The sequence below is a fragment of the Carlito syrichta genome, unplaced genomic scaffold (assembly GCF_000164805.1).
Source record: "Carlito syrichta isolate Samal-C Ts95f unplaced genomic scaffold, Tarsius_syrichta-2.0.1 Scaffold305844, whole genome shotgun sequence".
In the NCBI taxonomy this organism is placed as follows: domain Eukaryota; kingdom Metazoa; phylum Chordata; class Mammalia; order Primates; family Tarsiidae; genus Carlito; species Carlito syrichta.
The window spans coordinates 728,089-748,577 of record NW_007249940.1 but is presented as its reverse complement, the minus strand read 5'-3'; the positions used below and the strand labels follow the sequence as shown (position 1 = coordinate 748,577).

The 20,489-nt window shown below is 40.7% G+C and overlaps 1 protein-coding gene across 3 annotated transcripts in view; it reads left to right on the top strand.

Annotated features, from left to right (window-relative positions):
• Nucleotides 1-20,489, top strand: part of SLC26A5 (solute carrier family 26 member 5) — a 37,464-nt gene that overhangs the window by 8,426 nt on the left and 8,549 nt on the right. For 2 of the 3 annotated variants that reach the window (XM_008062815.1, XM_008062817.1), the window contains exons 4-12: nt 669-835; nt 1,410-1,574; nt 3,551-3,703; nt 8,032-8,114; nt 14,174-14,321; nt 15,688-15,801; nt 16,619-16,696; nt 17,340-17,435; nt 17,660-17,766. In XM_008062815.1, coding sequence (XP_008061006.1) covers nt 669-835; nt 1,410-1,574; nt 3,551-3,703; nt 8,032-8,114; nt 14,174-14,321; nt 15,688-15,801; nt 16,619-16,696; nt 17,340-17,435; nt 17,660-17,766 — 1,111 coding nt within the window. The remainder of the gene's footprint in view (nt 1-668; nt 836-1,409; nt 1,575-3,550; nt 3,704-8,031; nt 8,115-14,173; nt 14,322-15,687; nt 15,802-16,618; nt 16,697-17,339; nt 17,436-17,659; nt 17,767-20,489) is intronic. The other variant, XM_008062818.1, reaches the window with a different exon arrangement.

Genomic DNA, 20,489 nt, shown 5'->3' with positions numbered 1-20,489 from the left:
TATTCTAGTATCTTTCCTTTTGGATTTCCAAGCTTTGTGATGTGCCAGAGAAATAGTATGGTTGTTGTTAAAAATCTGCTTATTAACCAGTTTTGTTACTGTGTACATAATAGGTGCTTTAAAAATATATATTCCCCCTAAGATTTCTAAAACTTATACCTTGGGATAATAAAAAAGGCAATTTTCTTATGTAAAAGAGCAACGCTGAAATCTGTGGAATGAGATAAATGCTTTATTTCATAATATAATTTGCTTGCATCTGGTTTTCCTTTTTATATCAGTGGTAGTACTTTGAGCTTTTAGTTACTCGGCATGTATTTCATTTTCATCATATTTTAGGCTCTGAATTATACATGTTTTCTTTAGTTTATCAGATGTTTATGGATTTCATAATAGTGTTGGTGCTGCCTGAGGCCACCACGAGCAAATAAAACACACACACACACACACACACACACACACACACACACACACATACACACTTACACACACACACACTGCCCACACACCAAGAGCAGGATGCTGAAGGAGTACAGTGCAGTCTTCTTTCAAGAATGACTTACTGACCTCACCTATATCTTCAGCATGCTGCAACAACCACATCAGGTACTCTGAAGATAGTTTCCTTGAACCCCTGAACAGAGATCATTCATGCATCATTATTTTAGGTCCGTTTGCTGTTATTAGCCTGATGATTGGTGGTGTGGCTGTTCGATTAGTACCAGATGATATAGTCATTCCAGGAGGAGTAAATGCAACCAATGGCACAGAAGCCAGAGATGCTTTGAGAGTGAAAGTTGCCATGTCTGTGACCTTGCTCTCAGGAATCATTCAGGTAAGACTCAAAGATGGGGAAATGGGCTCTCATTTGTTAATCTAAGAAGTATCCATTGAGCTTTCTTGGCTAGTCTTACTACATGGGAGGCAGAGAATGAGCTGGCAAAACTCCAGAGCTCAGGGGTCACAGAACTCAGCAACACCAGTTCAACTGCATGTCTTATTTACAACTATGAGTGACTAGTATACAAGCTTCAACTGATAAAGATCTCAAAAGTAAGACAAGCTTGAAACAGCAGGATTGGTTAGTACTGGGAAGTGGACATCTCTTTGTACTTGGAAGGAGCAGCCAGTGATCAGGCACTATAGTCTACATAACAAAGCACCCTCTCCACCAGCTCCATGGGACAGGAAAGGCATGAGTGTGGCTGATATTCCGTGGGACTCCAAGCCACTCCAAACCTTCCATTGTTTTCTGCATAACAGTGATTGATTTGTTAGCTACTTACCTGCTGCAGGCCCACATCTGTAGTGTTAGAAACTGGTCCAGAAAGAACTAGCATGTTTTCTGTTGGTCATAAGTTCCTGGCCTGTCATGTGATTTATTTGTTTCTTTGTCATTAAAAAAATAGTTTTGCCTAGGTGTCTGTAGGTTCGGATTTGTGGCCATATATCTCACAGAACCTCTTGTCCGTGGGTTTACCACTGCGGCAGCTGTACATGTCTTCACCTCCATGTTAAAATACCTGTTCGGAGTCAAAACAAAGCGGTACAGTGGGATCTTTTCAGTGGTGTATGTAAGTAAGCAACTTTCTGACATACTGGTACCTGTTTTTCCTTCTGTACTTTCTCATTCTTTTCTGTATCTTTTTTACTTTCAAGGCTCTTTTTCCCCCCCCAAAGAATTTCCATAAAAAGGAAAAGATTCAGTTATTCTAAGGCTTTCTGGGAACAGTGCTGCAAGGAAGATTAAACCTTAAAATCCCATTTTATTGGTATGTGACACTGCCTACTTCACAAGAAATTTTTTTTTTAGATCTTTATTTGGCAACTGCACCATCACTCTAGTTAGGTGAAGAAATAGCTTTTTTTTTTTTTTGCAACTAAATCATGTTTTTTTTAGAAATTACAAATAATTTAAAGGCATAGTGGGATAATATATCTCTCTCAAAAACTGCCTACTCAAGCAGACAAAAATATAAGTAAGGCTATAAAAGATTTAACTTACCTAATTAACCAGTTTACTCTAATAAAAAATATATAGTGCCGGGCTCGGTGGCTCAGCCTGTACCCCGCACCTTTAGGAGGCTGAGGTGAGTGGATTGCCTGAGCCCGCGGGTTCGAGATCCGCCTGGGCAACTTGGCGAGACCTCATCTCTACAATAAATCAAAAATTAGCCGGGCATGGTAGCGCGCGCCTGTAGTTCCAGCTACTTGGAAGGCTGAGGCGGAAGGATCGCTGGAGCCCAGCAGGTCGAGGCTGCAATGGCCAACTCAAAACAAACAAACAAAATATATAGACCCTGTGCTCAACTCAGAGAAAATACAAATTATTTGCAAGCACCTAAGGAACAATGGTAATAAATGCTATGTTGAAATGGATCATGTGAAACTGATCACAAATTCTAAAAATTTAATATTTTTTCACACAGTGAAATCAGCAACTAAATATAACTTTTAAAATCCCCCATACCTTTAGAAACCAAAAATCATTTCTAAATGACTCAGGAATGAAGAGGAAATTAGAAAATAGTTAGAATTAATTGACAGTGGCAGTACCGCATATCATAACTTCTGAAATGCTGCGAAAGCTGTCCTTAGAAAAGTTTATAACCTTTGTAGGTATTTACATGTCAGACACTGCTAGCCACTGAGATACAACTGTGAGCTAAGTAGATATAACCTTTGCCCTCCAATGGGAAGACAGTATACCATTCATTGGTATTGAGTGCTATGGAAAAAAGGTACTGGTTGCTCTGAAAGTTGAACAGGGAGACCTTTAGATTAGGGGGTCTAAGAAAGGCACTTTGAAGAAGTGACATTTAAGTCCTTGATTGATTAGATTGATTAGATTAGAATCACACTGTAGGAATGTTCCCTAAATAACTAAATTCTTAGTTTCCCATAATAACTGGTAACATACTTCTTAAAATGCCTTGTCACAAAGGAAAGACAACATACAAGTATACCTGAGCACTCTAGGCATTGATAGGAAAAGGTGCGTGACCTGGGCTCCGTGGGGAGTCTACTTTATTGGGTTTCAAATGAGAACTGACTGCATTTGGGGTGCCCAGACTGTAACCCTAGGATATAATTAAGTGGCTTTCTTCTCTAGTTCTCCTGGGCTCCTTTCCAAACTTCAGCACTCTCTAGACTTCAAAGTCTTGCTAACAATAATGTCTCCTTCTTTACGCTCCTAAACGCTTTTCTATGTATTTACCTTTGGAGTACTTTGCTGATATCACCCCTTAATTTTTTCCTAATGCTCAGGACTCAGCTTCAGGATTCCTTTTCTGAATTTTAAATTCTGCATTGAGACACCAGCATATCAAAAAACACTATAAGATTGTCTGATAAGAATGACTACTAGTTGTATGACTAGGTAAAAATGCTTCCTAATTGGTGGAAACTACAAAGTGACATATTTTAGCCTGAGAGCTTTTCACTAGAAATGTCCAGTAATGGAATGGCTGGTCTGATTTGTGCACTGAATGTCTCTGTCTATTCAGGGACGATTTCTTGGTGTAAACATCCAGTATTCACTGTGTTACAGAGTACAGTTGCTGTGTTGCAGAATGTTAAAAACCTCAACGTGTGTTCCCTAGGCGTCGGGCTGTTGGTTTTTGGTGTGCTGTTGGGAGGCAAGGAGTTTAATGAGAGATTTAAAGAGAAATTGCCGGCACCCATTCCTTTAGAGTTCTTTGCGGTAAGTCAACTCAAAGTGATTACCTATTCCACTTCTACAATTGTATACACTTATTTCTGTAAGAGATTTTGAAGTGGATGAAAGAGGAACAGGGAGTTAGAAAGGCTTATTTCTTTCAGTTCTGCCCAAAGACTTTTAGAATTTGCAAAATAACTTACAAATTCACTGACAAAAAAATTAAAAAGAAAAAGCATAAAATAGGCAGAGATGATTTTTAAAATATATGTGAAAACCACACATGAAAATTTTAACATTATCTTTAAGTGATGGGATTATGGGGGGTTTGTTTTCCTCTCCTGCAGGGGAGGAGAGAGGCGGGGAGATAGAAACAGGTCCTGCTATGTTGGCCAGATTGATCTCAAACTTCTGATCTCAAGTGATCCTCCTACCTTGGCCTCCTAAAGTACTGAGATTACAGGCATGAGCCACCTTACCTGGCCTTGTTTTCCCCAAATTACTTTAACACCCTGAAAAAAAACAAAGGTGTTTCCATTTTGGTTTTGTGGCGGAGGGGATTTTGTCAAGGTCTCATTCTGTCACCCAGACTGGAGTGCAGTGACATGATCACTGCTCACCACAGCTTGACCTCCCAAACTCAGGCAATCCTCCTGCCTCGGCCTCCCAAAATTCTGGGATTACAGGAATGAACCACTGGGCCCTGCCTGTTTCCATTTTGAAAAGACAAATGTTCCCAAGCTTTCTCAGTTCCTTGGCACTCCTTAGCCAAAAGAAATGCTTCACAGTTCTATTTATTAAGTACTTAGGTCCAAACAGCTTAATACATATTTATGACTAACAACTTGGTAGTTATTTATAAAAGTATGCACATAAATTAGAATTTAAAATATTTTGTTATGTTCTTAAGTAACCACAATTATTTGTTCATGGAATGTACTGCACAAACCCTCAAACCTCGGAATCAGATTGGACCACTAACCTCTTTCCTGTTCACGTGGATTTTTGCATGATTACTGCTTTTTAGTCACAGCAACCCCTGAACACCCAGCTTGATAGAGATATGGCATTACTGAAAGAAACGCAGTGTAAGCTAATGTTTCGCCTGTGAAGTATAGCTGGAAGTTCGCACAGTGTCCGACAGATGTCACTGTTTCCTTTGGCACCCTAGGTCTCCTTTATGAGTGTTTGGGAGCCACAAGGATAAGAAATGGAAAGTATAAGTATCTGATCCAAATTTAGCAAAAAGTTCCAGCTACAGAAACAATTGGCTGGGATAGCTCACCAAGAAGCCATTCCCTTTGATACTTTTGCTTGGTCTTGTCTACATTGCATTAGTACCTTTCACCAGGCAAAATAAAAGACAGTCTCTAACAATCTCAAAATCTTTCTGTCACTGGGGCTGGGCACAGAATTTCTGTTTCCATTTGGAGTACAGCCGGCAGCTCTGAGCAGCTTTGCATGGGAAAAATGACAAGCAAGCCCTAATTAGGAAGTACATAATGAAGGTTGCATTTCCTGCCTTGGATAACTAGTTCTGACTTTAAAGATTTCTTCATATTTCCCAGAGGAACAGCTCTCCAGAATTCTATTTTTGTAATGACAGTTTTTCAATACTACCTTGGGGCAAATGAGAAACCATACTATAAAGTTTGAGGACAGGCTGGGCACAGTGGCTCACACCTATAATCCCAGCACTTTGGGAGGCCAAGGTGAGAGGATTGCCTGAGCTCATGGGTTTGAGACCAGCCCGGACAACTTGGTGAGACCTCATCTCTACAATAAATTAAAAAATTAGCTGGGAATGGTGGTGCATGTCTGTAGTTGTGGCTACTTGGAAGGCTGAGGCGGAAGGATCACCTGAACCCAGCAGGTTGAGCCTGCGGTGGCCATGAGTATGTCACTGCACTCCAGCCTGGGCAACAGAGTGAGAATCCAACTCAAAAAAGAAAAGAAAGTTTGAGGACAAAGGCCAGGCCAGGTGCAACCAGTGGCTCATGCCTATAATCTCAGAACTTTTAGAGGCCAAGGTGGGAGGATTACATGAGCCCAGGAGTTCGAGACCAGCCTGGGCAACATAGTGAGACTTCGTCTCTTCAAAAGATCAAAAAAATTAACTGGGCGTGGTAGTGTGCACCCATAGTCCCAACTACTCGGGAGGCTGAGGCAGAAGACTGACCTGAGCCCAGGAGGTTGAGACTGTGGTGAGCCATGATTGTGCCACTGCACTCCAGCCTGGGTAATAGAATGAGATCTCCAATTCAAAAGAAGAAGGAAGAAAGTTTAAGGGCAAAGTCTCTATGACTCTCCTTAATTATAAATATTTAAAATTTATTTATTTATTTATTTATGAGTCACGGTCTCACTCTGTCACTCAGGCTGGAATGCAGTGGCACACTCACGGACACCTCAGCCTTGACCTGCTGGGCTGAGGCGATCCTTCCTCCTCAGCCTTCCAAGTAACTGGAACCACAGGTGCACACCATCACTCCTGGCTAATTTTTTTTTTTTTTTTTTTTTTTTTTGGTAAAGATTAGGTCTAGCCAGGCCGGGCTTGGTGGCTTAGCCTGTAATCCCGTGCTTTGGGAGGTCAAGGTGAGTGGATTGCCTGAGCCTGCGGGTTCGAGACCCGCCTGGGCAACTTGGCAAGCCCTCATCTCTACAATAAATCAAAAAATTAGTCGGGCGTGGCAGCGCGCACCTGTAGTTCCAGTTACTTGGAAGGCTGAGACGGAAGGATCGCCGGAGCCCAGCGGGTCAAGGCTGCAGTGGCTGGGAGCGGCCACTGCACTCCAGTCTGGGTGACAGAATGAGACTCCAACTCAAAAACAAAAACAAAAACAAACAAACAAACAAAAAGATTAGGCACAAAATTGCCCAGGCTGGTCTCGAACCCCTGGACTCAGACAATCCTCTCACCTCCACTTCCCAAAGTGCTTGGATTACAGGCAAGAGCCACTGTGCCCAGCTAAAATTTATTTTTTTTATCATAAAAACATTTTCTGGTCAGGCTCGGTGGCTCAGTCTGTAATCCCAGCACTTTGGGAGGCCTAGGCGAGTGTAATTACCTGAGCCTGTGGGTTCGAGACCAGCCCAGGCAACTTGGCAAGACCTCATCTTTACAGTAAATCATAAAAATTAGCAGGGCATGGTAGCGTGCACCTGTAGTTCCGGCTGCTGAGGCAGAAGGCTCACCTGAGCCCAGCAGGTCAAGGCTGCAGTGTGGCCGTGAGTGTGCCACTGCACTCCAGTCTGTGTGACAGAGTGAAATTCTGACTCAAAAAAAAAACATTTTCTGAGTTTTGCATTCTATTGTAAAATATATCTATTTGTGTTGATAGGAAAACAATGGTTTGAATTATTCACTACCGCATAGAATTGCTGCTCCAGGAACTTGAGCCATATTTACCCTGTGAATTTGAGTATTCTGGGCACTTCTCCAGAGTGATATGCACAAGAAATATAATTAAGAGAGACAAACATAATTGCCACTAACAGAAAAGGGTCCCTCCATCAAAAGGGCCAGAAATACCCATGTCCTTGGTCTCTCAGGCTCCCTGTCTCTGATAATAAACTTACCTTATTAATGGTTCCTGCAGCAACCACCCCTGTGAGGGACCAGCTCCCTTGCCAGCCCTAATTCCATCTCTCCTGGTTAACCTACTCAGTTCTATAAGCAGTAGTTCCCAGAGATGAAGCAAATTGCTCTCTCATCTTTTGTCATGTTTCTCTTCTTGTAGCTCGCTAAGGGTTGTACTTTACATCTCAAGTGAATCTATGCCTTGACAATGCAGATGACCTTATGTACAGAGACATTCTATATGCTGTGCGGTTTCTCACTGACCCTGACTCTGTAGCAGAAATGGGAGAAGACAACTATGAGGAGTTGGTGGAGGCCTTGAGCCAAACTTGGGGCTTTTGTCCTAGAAGTAGAATCATCACGAGGATTCAAAATCCAAACATACCTTTTATAATGATACCATTCCATTGTACCATCTCACATTACACATTTAAATATCCTTTATTCAAAATATCTTGGCCAAAGACTTTTCATCTGCCCCAAAGACACGGTCAACTTCTGAGGGGTTTTATGGTCTCTTTCTGTTGCAGTCAACTAGCCAAACACCTCAGCATGGAGCAAAACAAAAAGAAAATTCCAGGCACTAAGAAAATGTAGAGCTCATTGTAACTACAGGGAGTAGAGTCATTAACAGAAGTTAGAATTGCTGGAAGCTAACAGTCATTGTTCTTTTTAAATCTGAACATTAACAGTGAGAATAGATTTGGCTTGGCTAATGAATTTGTTGAAACTGATTATTGTGGTGTTTGAATATTCATCTCTAAAGGTACACTTGGATTTATGTCTATTTTAGGTGGTAATGGGAACTGGCATTTCAGCTGGATTTAACTTGAAAGAATCATACAATGTGGATGTCGTTGGAACGCTTCCTCTGGGGTAGGAAAGTGGTTTTATTTTAACTAAAAGTGTGTGTTGAATGTTCAATGAATTTATTGTTTCTAACTCCTGCTTTAGTACTCTTGAAATGAAAAATAATCTTTTTTTCTACACATCAAAGAGTTAAAGGTTTTAGAGGTTTTTTAATTGTGATAAAAAAACACACACACACAAAGCAAATTTACCGTAATAACCTTTTTTTTTGAGTTGGAATCTCACTCTGTCGCCCAGGTTAGAGTGCAGTGGCACACTCACGGCCACCCAGTGTCAACTCGCTAGGCTCTAGTGATCCTTCTGCCTTAGCCTTCCAAGTAGCCAGAACCACAAGCACATGCTACCATGCCCAGCTAATTTTTTTATTTATTGTAGAGACAAGGTCTCACCATGTTGCCCAGGCTGGTCTCGAACCCGCGGGCTCAGACAATCCACTCGCCTTGGCCTCCCAAAGTACTGGGATTACAGGCTGAGCCACTGAGCTCACCCCATAATAACCATTTTTAAGTGTACAGTTCAATAGTGTTAAGTGTTAAGTATATTCACATTATAGTAAAACAGATCTCCAAGGACTTTTAGTTTTGTAAACAACTTCCTCTTTCCCCTTCCCCCAGGTTGTGATAACCACCATGCATCTTTCTGTTCTTATGACTTTGACTGCTCAAGGTACTTCATATAGGTGGATCATTCAGTATTCATTTTTTTTTTGACTGGCTTATTTCACTTAGCATAATGTCCTCAAGGTTATTCCATGTTGTAGCATGTGATGATATTTTCTTTCTTTTTTTTAAGACTGAATAATTTTCCATTGTATATGTTTACTGTATTTTCCTTTTTTTTTGTCTTCAGCTGTATATGTATATCCTGCATTTTTTTTCTCCATTCATCTATCAATGAACATTTTGGATGCTTCCATTTCTTGGCTATTGTGAACAGTGTTGCTATGAACATGAGTGTCCAAATATGTCTTCAAGATACTGTTTTCAATTCTTCAGGGTATATTCCCATAAGTGGGATTGTTGGATCTAAATTTTTTTGAGAAACCTCTATACTATTTTCCTTAGAATTGCACCATTTTACACTCCCACCAACAGCAAGTGGTTTTCGGTTTTCTTTTGTTTTCCTAAACTTAAGTTTTTAAAATGACTCCTTCAATGACATAGCAATTAAGAGCAAAATGACCTGAATCCTACCCTGCCATTTACTAACTGTGTGGCCTTAGGCAGGCCACTTATCCTTTCAGAGCCTCAGAGCCTCAGTTTCCTCACCTGCCAACAGGGCATGGTAATTTACATTCACCTGAGGGGTAGTGAGCACTACAGGAGATAATGCATTTAAGGCAGATGGTGAAGCACCTGGCACACACAGCAAGCATTGAAGACAAGCTAAGTGAAAGCTCTGCCAGGCGCAGTGACTCTCATCTGGAATCCCAGCACTTTGGGAGGCCAAGGTGAGAGAGGGTCACCTGAGCCCAGGAGTTTGAGACTGGGCAACTTGGCGAGACCTTGTCTCTACAATAAATAAATAAATGAATAAAATTAACTGGGTATGGTGGCACATGCCTGTGGTTCCAGCTTCTTGGAAGAGTAAGGCAGAAGGATGCCTTGAGCCCAGTAGGTCAAGGCTGTGGTGGCCATGATTGTGCCACTGTACTCCAGTCTGGGCAACAGAGTGAGCCTCTGACTCAAAAAAAAAAAAAAAGGGAAAGAAGAAAAAGCACTGAGGTTCGTTATTTCAATAAGTTTTCTAGTTTCCAATCATATGTCACTTCAGTAAGTTTTCTAGTTTTCAATCATATGTCACTTCTTTGCGTCATCTATATTATCTAACTCTATGTTTTAAAATGTATTATTCTCTTTATATTTGAAAGGGCCAGAGTGACTACCTCATCTCCTTATCTCACTTTGTCCCTCCCTGTCACTCCGTGGCTGTCACTTTCTGTATCTCTCAGTGTGTCTTTCTATCTCTTATCCTATCTCTCTCTGTCTTTTCTGTCACTGCTGTCTTCTCTCTTCCAAAAGAACAGAGTCAAGCATTTGCCCAGATGTTGGACACAGATGGAACCTGGCATGTCCCATCAGGACATCTAAGAGTCTTCTGGGCAGCAGAGGAAGTGGGGGTTGCTGTGTAACCCAACAGAGCAAGTGCTATGCGCTATACTTTTAAACTTCAGAACAATAAGTTGCTATCATGAACATGTTACTTATAATGCTTCAGTCTAAAGCTGTAACACAATAATAGCACCTTGTTTTTCGATTTGGACTTATAATTTATAAAGTACTTTTATATCCACCACCCCAGTTGATAATCCTGTTGACAGGCTGGGTTTAGTGGCTCAGCCTGTAATCCCAGCACTTTGGGAAGCCAAAGCAGGTGGATTGCCTGAGCCCATGGGTTTGAGACCAGCCTGGGTAACTTGGCGAGACCTCATCTCTACAATAAATACAAAATCAGTCGGGCTTGGGAGTGTGCACCTGTAGTTCCTGCTACTTGAAGACTGAGGTGGAAGGATCACCGGAGCCCAGCAGGTCGATGCTGGTGTGGCTGTGAGCGTGCCACTACACTCCAGCCTGGGTGGTGGAGTGAAACTCCAACTCAATAATAATAATAATAATAATCCTGTCGACAATATACATTATTATCCCCATTTTACAGAAAAGTATATTCTCGTTTACTCAACAGATGTTTATTGAGTGCCTATAGGTACTGGGGACATAGCAGTTAAAAACAGAAACAAACTCAGAAGCAAAAATGTCCATCCCCTGATAGAGTTTATAATCTACTAGTGAAGATAGACAATTGACCAATAAACAAATAATGAGAAGCAAAGTCAGGTAAGGGATAGGAGAGACGAGGGTTACTGTTTTAGGTAGAGTATCAGGGAAGGTGATATTTGAGAGACATGAATGAGGTATAGTGACTCACTGGGGAGCCCCAGCCTGGAACCAGAACTCAGTCTTCTGATACCCAATTGTGTACTCTTCCATTACCTCATACCTGGGTCTCTAACATAGTCATGTGGTAAGCATTCATCTTTGATTGGATCCAACAGATAATCCTATTCAGTTACTAGTTACAAATAATTTGATTAAATGTGAAATACTTATACTTAGATTTCCCTTTTAAAAAATATACTGATAGGGCTGGGTACAGTGGCTCACACCTTAATCCCAGCACATTGGGAGACCAAAGTGAGAGATTTGCCTGAGCCCAGGGGTTCAAGATCAGCCTGGGCAACTTGGCAAGACTTCATCTCTACAATAAATTAAAAAAAAAAAAAGATTAGCTGGGCATGGTGTCACATGCCTATGTTGATCTTCTTGGAAGGCTGAAGCAGAAGGATCACCTGAGCCCAGCAGGTCAAGGCTGTAGTAGCCATGAGTGTGCCACTGCGCTCCAGCCTGGGCAACAGAGACACTCCAACTCAGAAAAAAGAAGAAAACACACACACACACACGTTTAAATCTACATGTCACCATAATTTCTACTTACTACTTTTTTCCCCTATTGCATTATACTCAATATATTGCTTTCCTTCTATATGTGAGAGCTTAACTTTTAAAAAAAGAACATTTTACTTCCTGAAACTTGGCTACCCAGAAACCTTATCTTTCTGGAACTTTGCTCAAAACCAAACAGGTAACAAATGCCTAACTACCTACCTATCTACATACAGTCATAGTATTTCAGTTACCTGTGAGTCTTATTGCTACATAACAAAGTACCTCAAAAACAATACCTTAAAACAGCCATTGCCAATTTGTTCATAATTCTTTAGTCTCAGTTAGGCTCAACTGGGTGGCTCTTCTACTGATCTGTCCTGGGGTCTCTTGTGCTTCTGTAGATGTCTGAAGGTGTGACTGGTGCTGGAGCATCCAAAAGGGCTTCACTCACATGTCTGACACTTCAGCTGGAGTGACTGGAACACCTGAGGCTAACTAGCATCTTCTCTACACATGGTGTCTCCAGCAGGGTTGCTAGACCTCTTCCCGTGGTGGTTCATGGCACAAAAAAGAAGAGAATTTTCCGGCCTTCTTAAGTAACCCATAGAGCACCACTTCTACCACTATCTGTTATGCAAAGCAATTCACAAGCCCAGCCCAGATTTAGCTGGAAAAAAAAAACAGATTCCACTGCCAAATGGAAGAACAGCAGGCATGTACAAGCATGGGAGGAATGATTGGTGGCAATATTTGAAAACAAATGACCACACTACCATACATAAACTACCAGACGTAAATACATACACATTGCAGTGCCCAGAATGTGACACTTGGCTTAAAGATCATCATTATGGCAATATATCCTGGGTTTCCTTTTTATTTTTTTGGCTTACTTTCCTTAACTCATTCCAAAATACATCCTTTTCTTATATTCTTGTTCCTCAGGCCAAACTTGCTGCTAAGCCTTCCCCTTGGTTAATGATTAAATAGCCAAGCACAGAGGAAAGTTAACAAATTGTATGATCAGAACCCCTGGGTTTGATTCCTTACTCTGTCTTGGGCAAATTACTTAACATCTGTAGGCATTCATTTTTTACCTGTTAGTTGGGATAATAATGGTGTCTATCTCATGGAAACACTGTGAGGAAAAATGAAATGACCTATGTAAAGCGTGTAGCATGTAATCTAGCCTTAATAGAAGTTAGTTCCCTTTCCCTTTCTACCCTCCCTTTCCTTAATTAATAACTGGAAACATCCCTTCCATCACTGTAGTATGACATAGTAAGACAAATAGTAGTCGAGAGGCGGGTTCTTTGTGGTCCTGTTGTTCTTAATAAATGGACAAGTAGGTCAGGCTTGGTGGCTCAGCCTGTAATCCCGTGCTTTGGGAGGCTGAGGTAAGTGAATTGCCTGAGCCCGTGGGTTTGAGACCCACCTGGGGAACTTGGCAAGACTTCATCTCTACAATAAATCAAAAAAATTAGCCAGGCATGGTAGCGCGCACCTGTAGTTCCAGCTACTTGGAAGGCTGAGGCAGGATTGCTGGGGCCCAGCAGGTCGAGGCTGCAGTGGCTGGGAGCGGCCACTGCACTCCAGCCTGGGCGACTGAGTGAGACTCCAACTCAAAAAACAAATAAATAAATAAATGGACAAGTTGCTTAACCTCATTATGCCTCATTCTCTTCTTCTGTAAAATGGGGATTATAATGGTGCCTAGTTCACATGGCTATTGGAAATCATTAAGTGAGCACAGAACCTAGCACAGAGGAGGCACATAATAAATGATTATTATTGTAATAATTATAATTATTACTGTGTGTCAATTAAGTGACATTATTTGGCAGAATGTTTGAAAATCCCTATTGCCCCTTCCCCCATAACATTCTAGGGAATCTCTATTCTGTTTATTTTGGACAAAGGTTTCAAACTGCAAGCATGTACCCTAAAAGCTGGATTCCCCATTGTGGAGTCCAGGAATTACACTTTTGACTCCTCCAGACTCCCAGGATTCCCAGGTGAGACCCAAGGAATATAGTCTTCTGCTCCTTTTTCATGCTAGAAGCTCAACTAAAGGGATAAGGACACAGGAAGAGGTAATAGACTCAGAGACCCTTACATCTCATGACAAGTGAGAGAAGTGTGTCTACCTAATGTAAGGACAGTAACTCTCCTCTAAGATCACATGTCGAACACTCTCCTCACCTCAAGACTTGGGTTCAAATGCCTTGTGGCATCTGAACACTTTGCTGACCCTCTCTTCTTCCTAGTTCTGTGTCTTACTTACTCCTGCCATCAGGATGATTCGAAGTATGAGGTTACTCCTTTTGTAAATAAAACAGCATCTGATCTCGGCTGATAACCTATCCAGATCGAAAACTGCACTCTGCAGTTTGAGCCTGAAAAGAAGCTCTCTGTGTCGATGAGGGCTTTGTGTGTGTGTGTGTGTGTGTGTGTGTGTGTGTGTGTGTGTGTGTGTGTGTGTGTGTGTAACCAGAGCAAATAAGTAGCCAAACATTGATCACCTCATTTGCAGATATTTTCTCTCTAAAATGCTCCCTTCCTGTCACAGGTTTTTTTCCAAGTGGTCATGACACTACAGTTAAAATCAGTTTGACTTTTCAGGCTACTACCTCCAGCCAATCCTGACACCAGCCTCTTCCACCTTGTGTATGTGGATGCCATTGCCATAGCCATCGTTGGATTTTCAGTGACCATCTCAATGGCCAAGACCTTGGCAAATAAACATGGCTATCAGGTTGATGGCAATCAGGTAAACATTAACAATTTCCTGCAGATGCTTCATAGTAGTACATCATCAGGCACATGTTTGAGAGAGGACTCCCAAAAACCTGGAATTTATTGATTAAACATTGTGTATTCTTACATGTTTAAACTTCAATCACCTTCAAAGTACTCTCCATTTGATGCAATACACCTGTCAAGATGCGCAGTGTGGGTAGGTGCACTCAAAAATCACCCATCATCAAATGGGCAAACATGCTGAAACAGTCTCCACAAAAAATTCACTGAAGTCAAATGCAACCTCTCACAACAACACTAGCTGGAACACTGATGTGAATGGGTTCCTAGAACACTTACCTGGCAGGAAAAACCTGTACTACAAGGGATCCACCCTCCAAAAAATAATTCCAGTTTTTTGGGGGATCTCCCTTTGTACTAGACTCACCTCTCTTAGTAGAAAAATGTTTATGTTGGTATTGAATGTATTTGAAGTATGTATTTATTTAACACTATAATTTGTTCATTATTCATGAGCATTAGATGTTCAAAACTCTGAGGTTCAGAGTCCCATCTCACCTCATGGGCAGAGGTCCTGCCAGAAAGGTGGAATCTTTAATACAGAGCTTATAGTTTGTCACACTTCTTTTCATGTTATTCCTATTTTTAAGGCTCATAGTCTGGGAGTTAAACATTTTTGCAGAACCATTTCTGCTTCATAAGAAGGCTCATCTTTGTTCATTAAAATGTGGGTATATGATTGACCACTCAAACTCCACAGTATTCTCTTTGCCACTTTCTTTTATAACATAGCTACAGATAAAGTATTTATTTCAAACATTGTGAGCTATGATCTTGACACCCAATGTCTACTTTAACACCCTGTGTATTACTAAGGGGAAACTCTATGCTCCACATTTAAATGGGATGCAGTGATCAAACTAGAAATACCCAAGTAACCAAAATACCCAAGGACTAACTTGCCCCAGGAGGACACTGGCATGTACTCATTAGTGAGCAATAGTCCAGGTATTTAAAAGATGCCAATAGTCCTATATGCATTTAGCTTTCTCGTGAACAACAAAAATATTTTGTCCCCTTTATAGCAGTTTTCTTAATTAAAAGGCATTATTTGTCTAGAAAGTGTGTTTGGTAAAGAGGAGATTGGGTGGGGAGCGTAGCATTTATCTCTGGCACAACAAAAATTCTAAGTGTCTTCCCCCACTATAAAATATGCCATAATTCCTATTTTGAACTCATGCTAAAAAAACTCTTATGTCTGAAAAGAGAATGAAGAGGAAGCCTGTACTTCTGAAAATGTACATTAAATGGGCTGTTGTGCTTTTCTTCCTGAAGAATCACTTTTATCTTTTGTGTTTCATTTCTACATGGAAAAGGAGCTGATTGCCCTGGGACTGTGCAATTCCATTGGCTCACTCTTCCAGACCTTTTCAATTTCATGCTCCTTGTCTCGAAGCCTTGTTCAGGAGGGAACCGGAGGGAAGACACAGGTATGTATTTAACAAGCCTCTAAGAGCTGGTGATGTGGGTGGTAATTAAATTTTAGTCTCTTGATTCTATTCTGAATCCAAACAAAGCTATCTGCCTTTAGATCCATGCTCCAGTGAGCTGGGTAGTAAACCAGAGAAAAGAACGATTGTTTGAAGCAAATCACAAGGAACTAAATCTATAGGAAAGAGATAAATTCTCCAGTTAAATTGGCAAGTTATACAACACTTGGCTACCAATAAACCTCAAAGTTCAGATATGGGATGTTGTCATGAAAGCCCGAGACCGAGTATGGGCCGGATGCAAGCACCATGCATTAGAACTGTCTGCAATGATGAAAATGAAAATGATTAATGTTTACACTGTCCAGTATGGTAGCCACTAGTAACATGTGGCCTTGAGCACTTGAAATATGACTAGTATAACCAAGCTGAAATTTTAATTCTATTTAATTTTTTTTAATGTAAAATAGCCACTTGTGGCTAGTGGCTATCATATTGGACAGCAAACACTCATCTGAACTCTTCTGGGCCTGTGGATCTCTGGTTGGCACCAGACGTTTTACCCCCCCTCTGACAAGGGCATTTCAGTCAGGATATTTAAGCATTTTGGCTTCTGCTTAAAAACCATAAGAAGAACAAAAACTTCAAAGAGAGAGTGGGATGGAGTTAGAGGTTTATGTAATGGTTTAGATGACTTATGTGAATTCATATTTTCTGGATCTTCCTATAGTGATTATCTAAAGAATAAGAGCATTCTATACCCTACTTTTTATTCAAGTCTCCTAAAAGCCTTTTCCTTGTGTCTTCTCTCATTCAGCTGGCAGGTTGTTTGGCCTCATTAATGATTCTACTGGTCATATTAGCCACTGGATTCCTCTTTGAATCATTACCCCAGGTGTGTAACATGCACTTAGTGCAAGACTTTTCTGTGTGTAGAGATTTTGCTTGTTTATATATTTTTGACTATATTAGGGGTTTTACTGTAACTCCAGCAGGGTAGTATGAGAAAGGGCCAAGATTAGGACCAAGATTCTGCTCCATAATCTACTGACAGCTCCCCGTAGGACCTTGGGAAAGTCACCTCAACTGGGTCTGAGTTTCCTTATCTGAAAAATGAAGGTTTGGACTGGCTGACCTCCAAGGTCCTTCTTTGACCTTCTATGTTTGACCTTAAAAAGTCTGAAATGTCCTACAATCATAAGACATTTACTTGTTGGTATATTTAATCTAGTAGAGATCAGGAACAGTACAGAGTAGGGAAGATTATAATGTAAGAAGACAATGGGTGAAATGATTGCTTGAATATCAAGTTTAATTCTGAAACTCTCGACCACCATGCAGGTTTGCTAGCAAGATATAAGCCTGGTTTTGCAAGGCCCATTTTAAGTAACCATGTCCTGGAAATCCAGGAGTTCTTGAATCCAGATACCATCGGTACCAAGTTGGAATGAGTGGGGAGAGGATGTGGGGAGGGCAGCAGGAGGACAGTGCTCTGTGGACACAAGAGCAGGGGCATGAGGGAATGTGCTCTGTTTCAGGCTGTGCTGTCGGCCATTGTGATCGTCAACCTGAAAGGAATGTTTATGCAGTTTTCAGATCTCCCTTTTTTCTGGAGAACCAGCAAAATAGAACTGGTAAGTAACAAAAGTGATGGTTAGGTTAATACATATATCATAGCAGCAAATATATTTGCTGCTAATAAAAATATAAGAAAGATAAGTTAATGCAGTAAGTTGTCTGTGCAATATCCAGGTAGACAAGTAGCTTGTGGTGTGTGTGTGTATGTGTGTGTGTTTAACTCATATGGAATTTTTAACATGATTCTCCATGTTTTGTGTTTTTTTGTTTTTTTTTAAAGACCATCTGGCTTACCACTTTTGTGTCCTCCTTGTTCCTGGGATTAGACTATGGTTTGATTACTGCTGTGATCATTGCTCTGATGACTGTGATTTATAGAACACAAAGGTGAGTGTCCATATTGGAATGAGTACAAGTGACCTGGCTGAGGACAATGATGACTTTAAATATAGACAGAAGCTTGAATTGGTGAAAGTGGAGCCTTTTGGTTATTTCTGCTTGGCAGGAGAGGGAAGCACAATATTCATGTGGCCTGTTGACTAAATAAACAAAATGTCAAATTTAAAATTTCGTATTGTTTTCCTAAGTGCTCTATGTCACAACTTATGCTGCCATCAATGATTTTGCTAAAAGAGCCTAGTTTCCGTCATTATTTCTGCCATTCCTGACCCAGAGCTGCTCTATTCTAGCAAATTGATTTGGCACCAGGTGCTGACATGGGTTTCAATAACATAAAGCAAGCTGTGGCAACAAGTTATCATATGCCATTCTCCAGTTGTCCTTTCTCCATCATGATCCTCTCAGCTTTTATTCCCAGTAGGAAGCTGAGCCCACTAGGGAAGGTTTTAAATGTCCTTAAAAAAATACTATGATAAATAAATCACCATAAAGGTTAAAAGGACACATTATGTCATAAAAATAGCCTAGAATTTAGAGTCAGACAAACCTGGGTTCAAGTCCTGGCAGCACCTTTTGTAGATTCTGTGATTTTACATACGCTTTCAGAGATTCGGTTTCTGTGTCTGTAAAATGGGACTAATATTAGCTACCTCAAATAGTTACAAAAGACTTACTAATAAGTCAGAATAGACTTGCAGAGACCTGGCACCTGACCAGTACTATCTATGCAGCCAATGACAGCGCCCTTTCCTCTTTAACACAAAGGAGAATGAAAATGAGGTTAGTCTGGTTTTGCCTATCTGCAAATCACATGATATCTTAAAGTTTTGACTATGGTATGTTGAAAGACCACTGAATGGGGATGTTGAACCTAATCTGCAGAATGTCAGAATGCTCCCTACTCTTCAGAATAGGAAATAAACATTTTCATCATCAAAAATAACATTAAAAAAAGAAAAATGTTAAGAACATATGGGATTCTAAACTTAGGCTAAGAATCAAACTACTTTTAATAACAAATTTTAACAATGCTGCCAATTTGTATCTAAAAGAAATTTTCCACATTTTTATAAACAACATTATTAGTCCATATAAGAGTTCTTTATCTCAGAACTTTGGTGAACATTATTATTAAATACATCCTCTAACAAGCCACAGTGTGGAACTTGAGTTTTTGGGGTTTTTTTCTGAATAGGATTTTATGGTATCTTATCATATATTTTAAAATTGGGCATAAATACTACTCTTTCTTCCTCAAATAATTAACTAAGGTTTTTTTTTTGAATGTTTTGTCATTTGTTGGTGATTTTGCTGGGCCTTTGTAGATTAGAGCTTGGGAGATCAGCATTCAGGATACTTGTTCATTTCAGCTTCTTTTTCTGTAATTAGGTCTCACTTTCCAAGAGATGACTAACAGTGCATTGGTTTTGGCCTATTTTTCCAAACACTCAGTTTCCCTCAGAGCACACATAGTTAAGAGAGGACCATTTAGGATCCCTGCAGGCACTGAGCGGGTATAAATGTGATGGAGGCTCAGCTTTTGCCCCCAAAGAGCTCACAGTTTGGTCAGTGTTATAAAACATATACAGTAATCATAATTTTTGTTAAATACATATTTGTTGAGAGCCTGTTATGTTGCCAGAGAGATGCTAGGCCCTAGGGATATTGTGGTAAATAATACACAGTCCTTCTCTTTATAAAGGTTGCGTTCTCCTATGGATACACACATGTCATAGTGACAATGTTGATAACAATAATGAAGTAATAGTGGCACTAAGCTATTATCATTGCTTATGTGCCTGGCTCTGTGCAAAGTTCAATGCTTTAGGTCATTTCATCCTTACAGCCCAATGATTAGTCACATCCCCATATCACAGATGTGGAAGCTGAAGCCTAGAGTGACTGGGTAACTTAACCCAGGATCCCAGTTAAGCAGTGGGGCAGTGACTCAAATATGGGGTTTTGTGAATCCAGAAGCTGACTCTTAATCAGCATTTTATAATCCGTCTTTAAAAAAATTAAAATACACAGTTACAAGTGTTTCATTAGGTGTGACCAAGGTACAGTGTAGTAATATGCATAAGAGATGCCCAAATAAAACCCTATGGGAGTTTATAAAAAGGGCCTTTCTTGGCCTTTGCTGAGAGCAGTAGTATTTCAACTTGGAGAAATGAGATGCCAAGCCACTACAGGCAACCTGGACAGCCCATTCCTCCTCTGCCTGTTGAATCCTCATCTTCTGAGGCCAAGCTCGCCCAGCCATAAGGACCCCAACGTCTCTGTGTACCCACAGCAATACTCTGATGCTCCCCCAGCACCTTGTGTGTGTCCTTCGCAGTTAGTTGTGTACTTATGACTTATGTGATCTGTGTGCCCATTTGTCATTCCACCTCCCCCTCAGCACTAGATTGCAACACATGTATGGCCCTTTGAGTCTCTTAGAGGTTTTCTCAAAATTGAGAACTTAGCTGGGAATCTTGGTCTTTTTTTTTTCTTTCTTATTTTTAGTCTCTTGCCGAGGTTGGAGGACAGTGGCACAATGGTTCACAGTAACCTCAACCTCCTAGGCTCAGGCGATCTTTCTGCCTCAGCCTCCTGAGTAGCTGGGACTATAGGTGGGCGCTACCATGCCCGACTAATTGATACCTTGATGTTTTATCTACAATATCAGTCATTGGTACTGTATTTGTTCACAGATGTTACAAGACTGT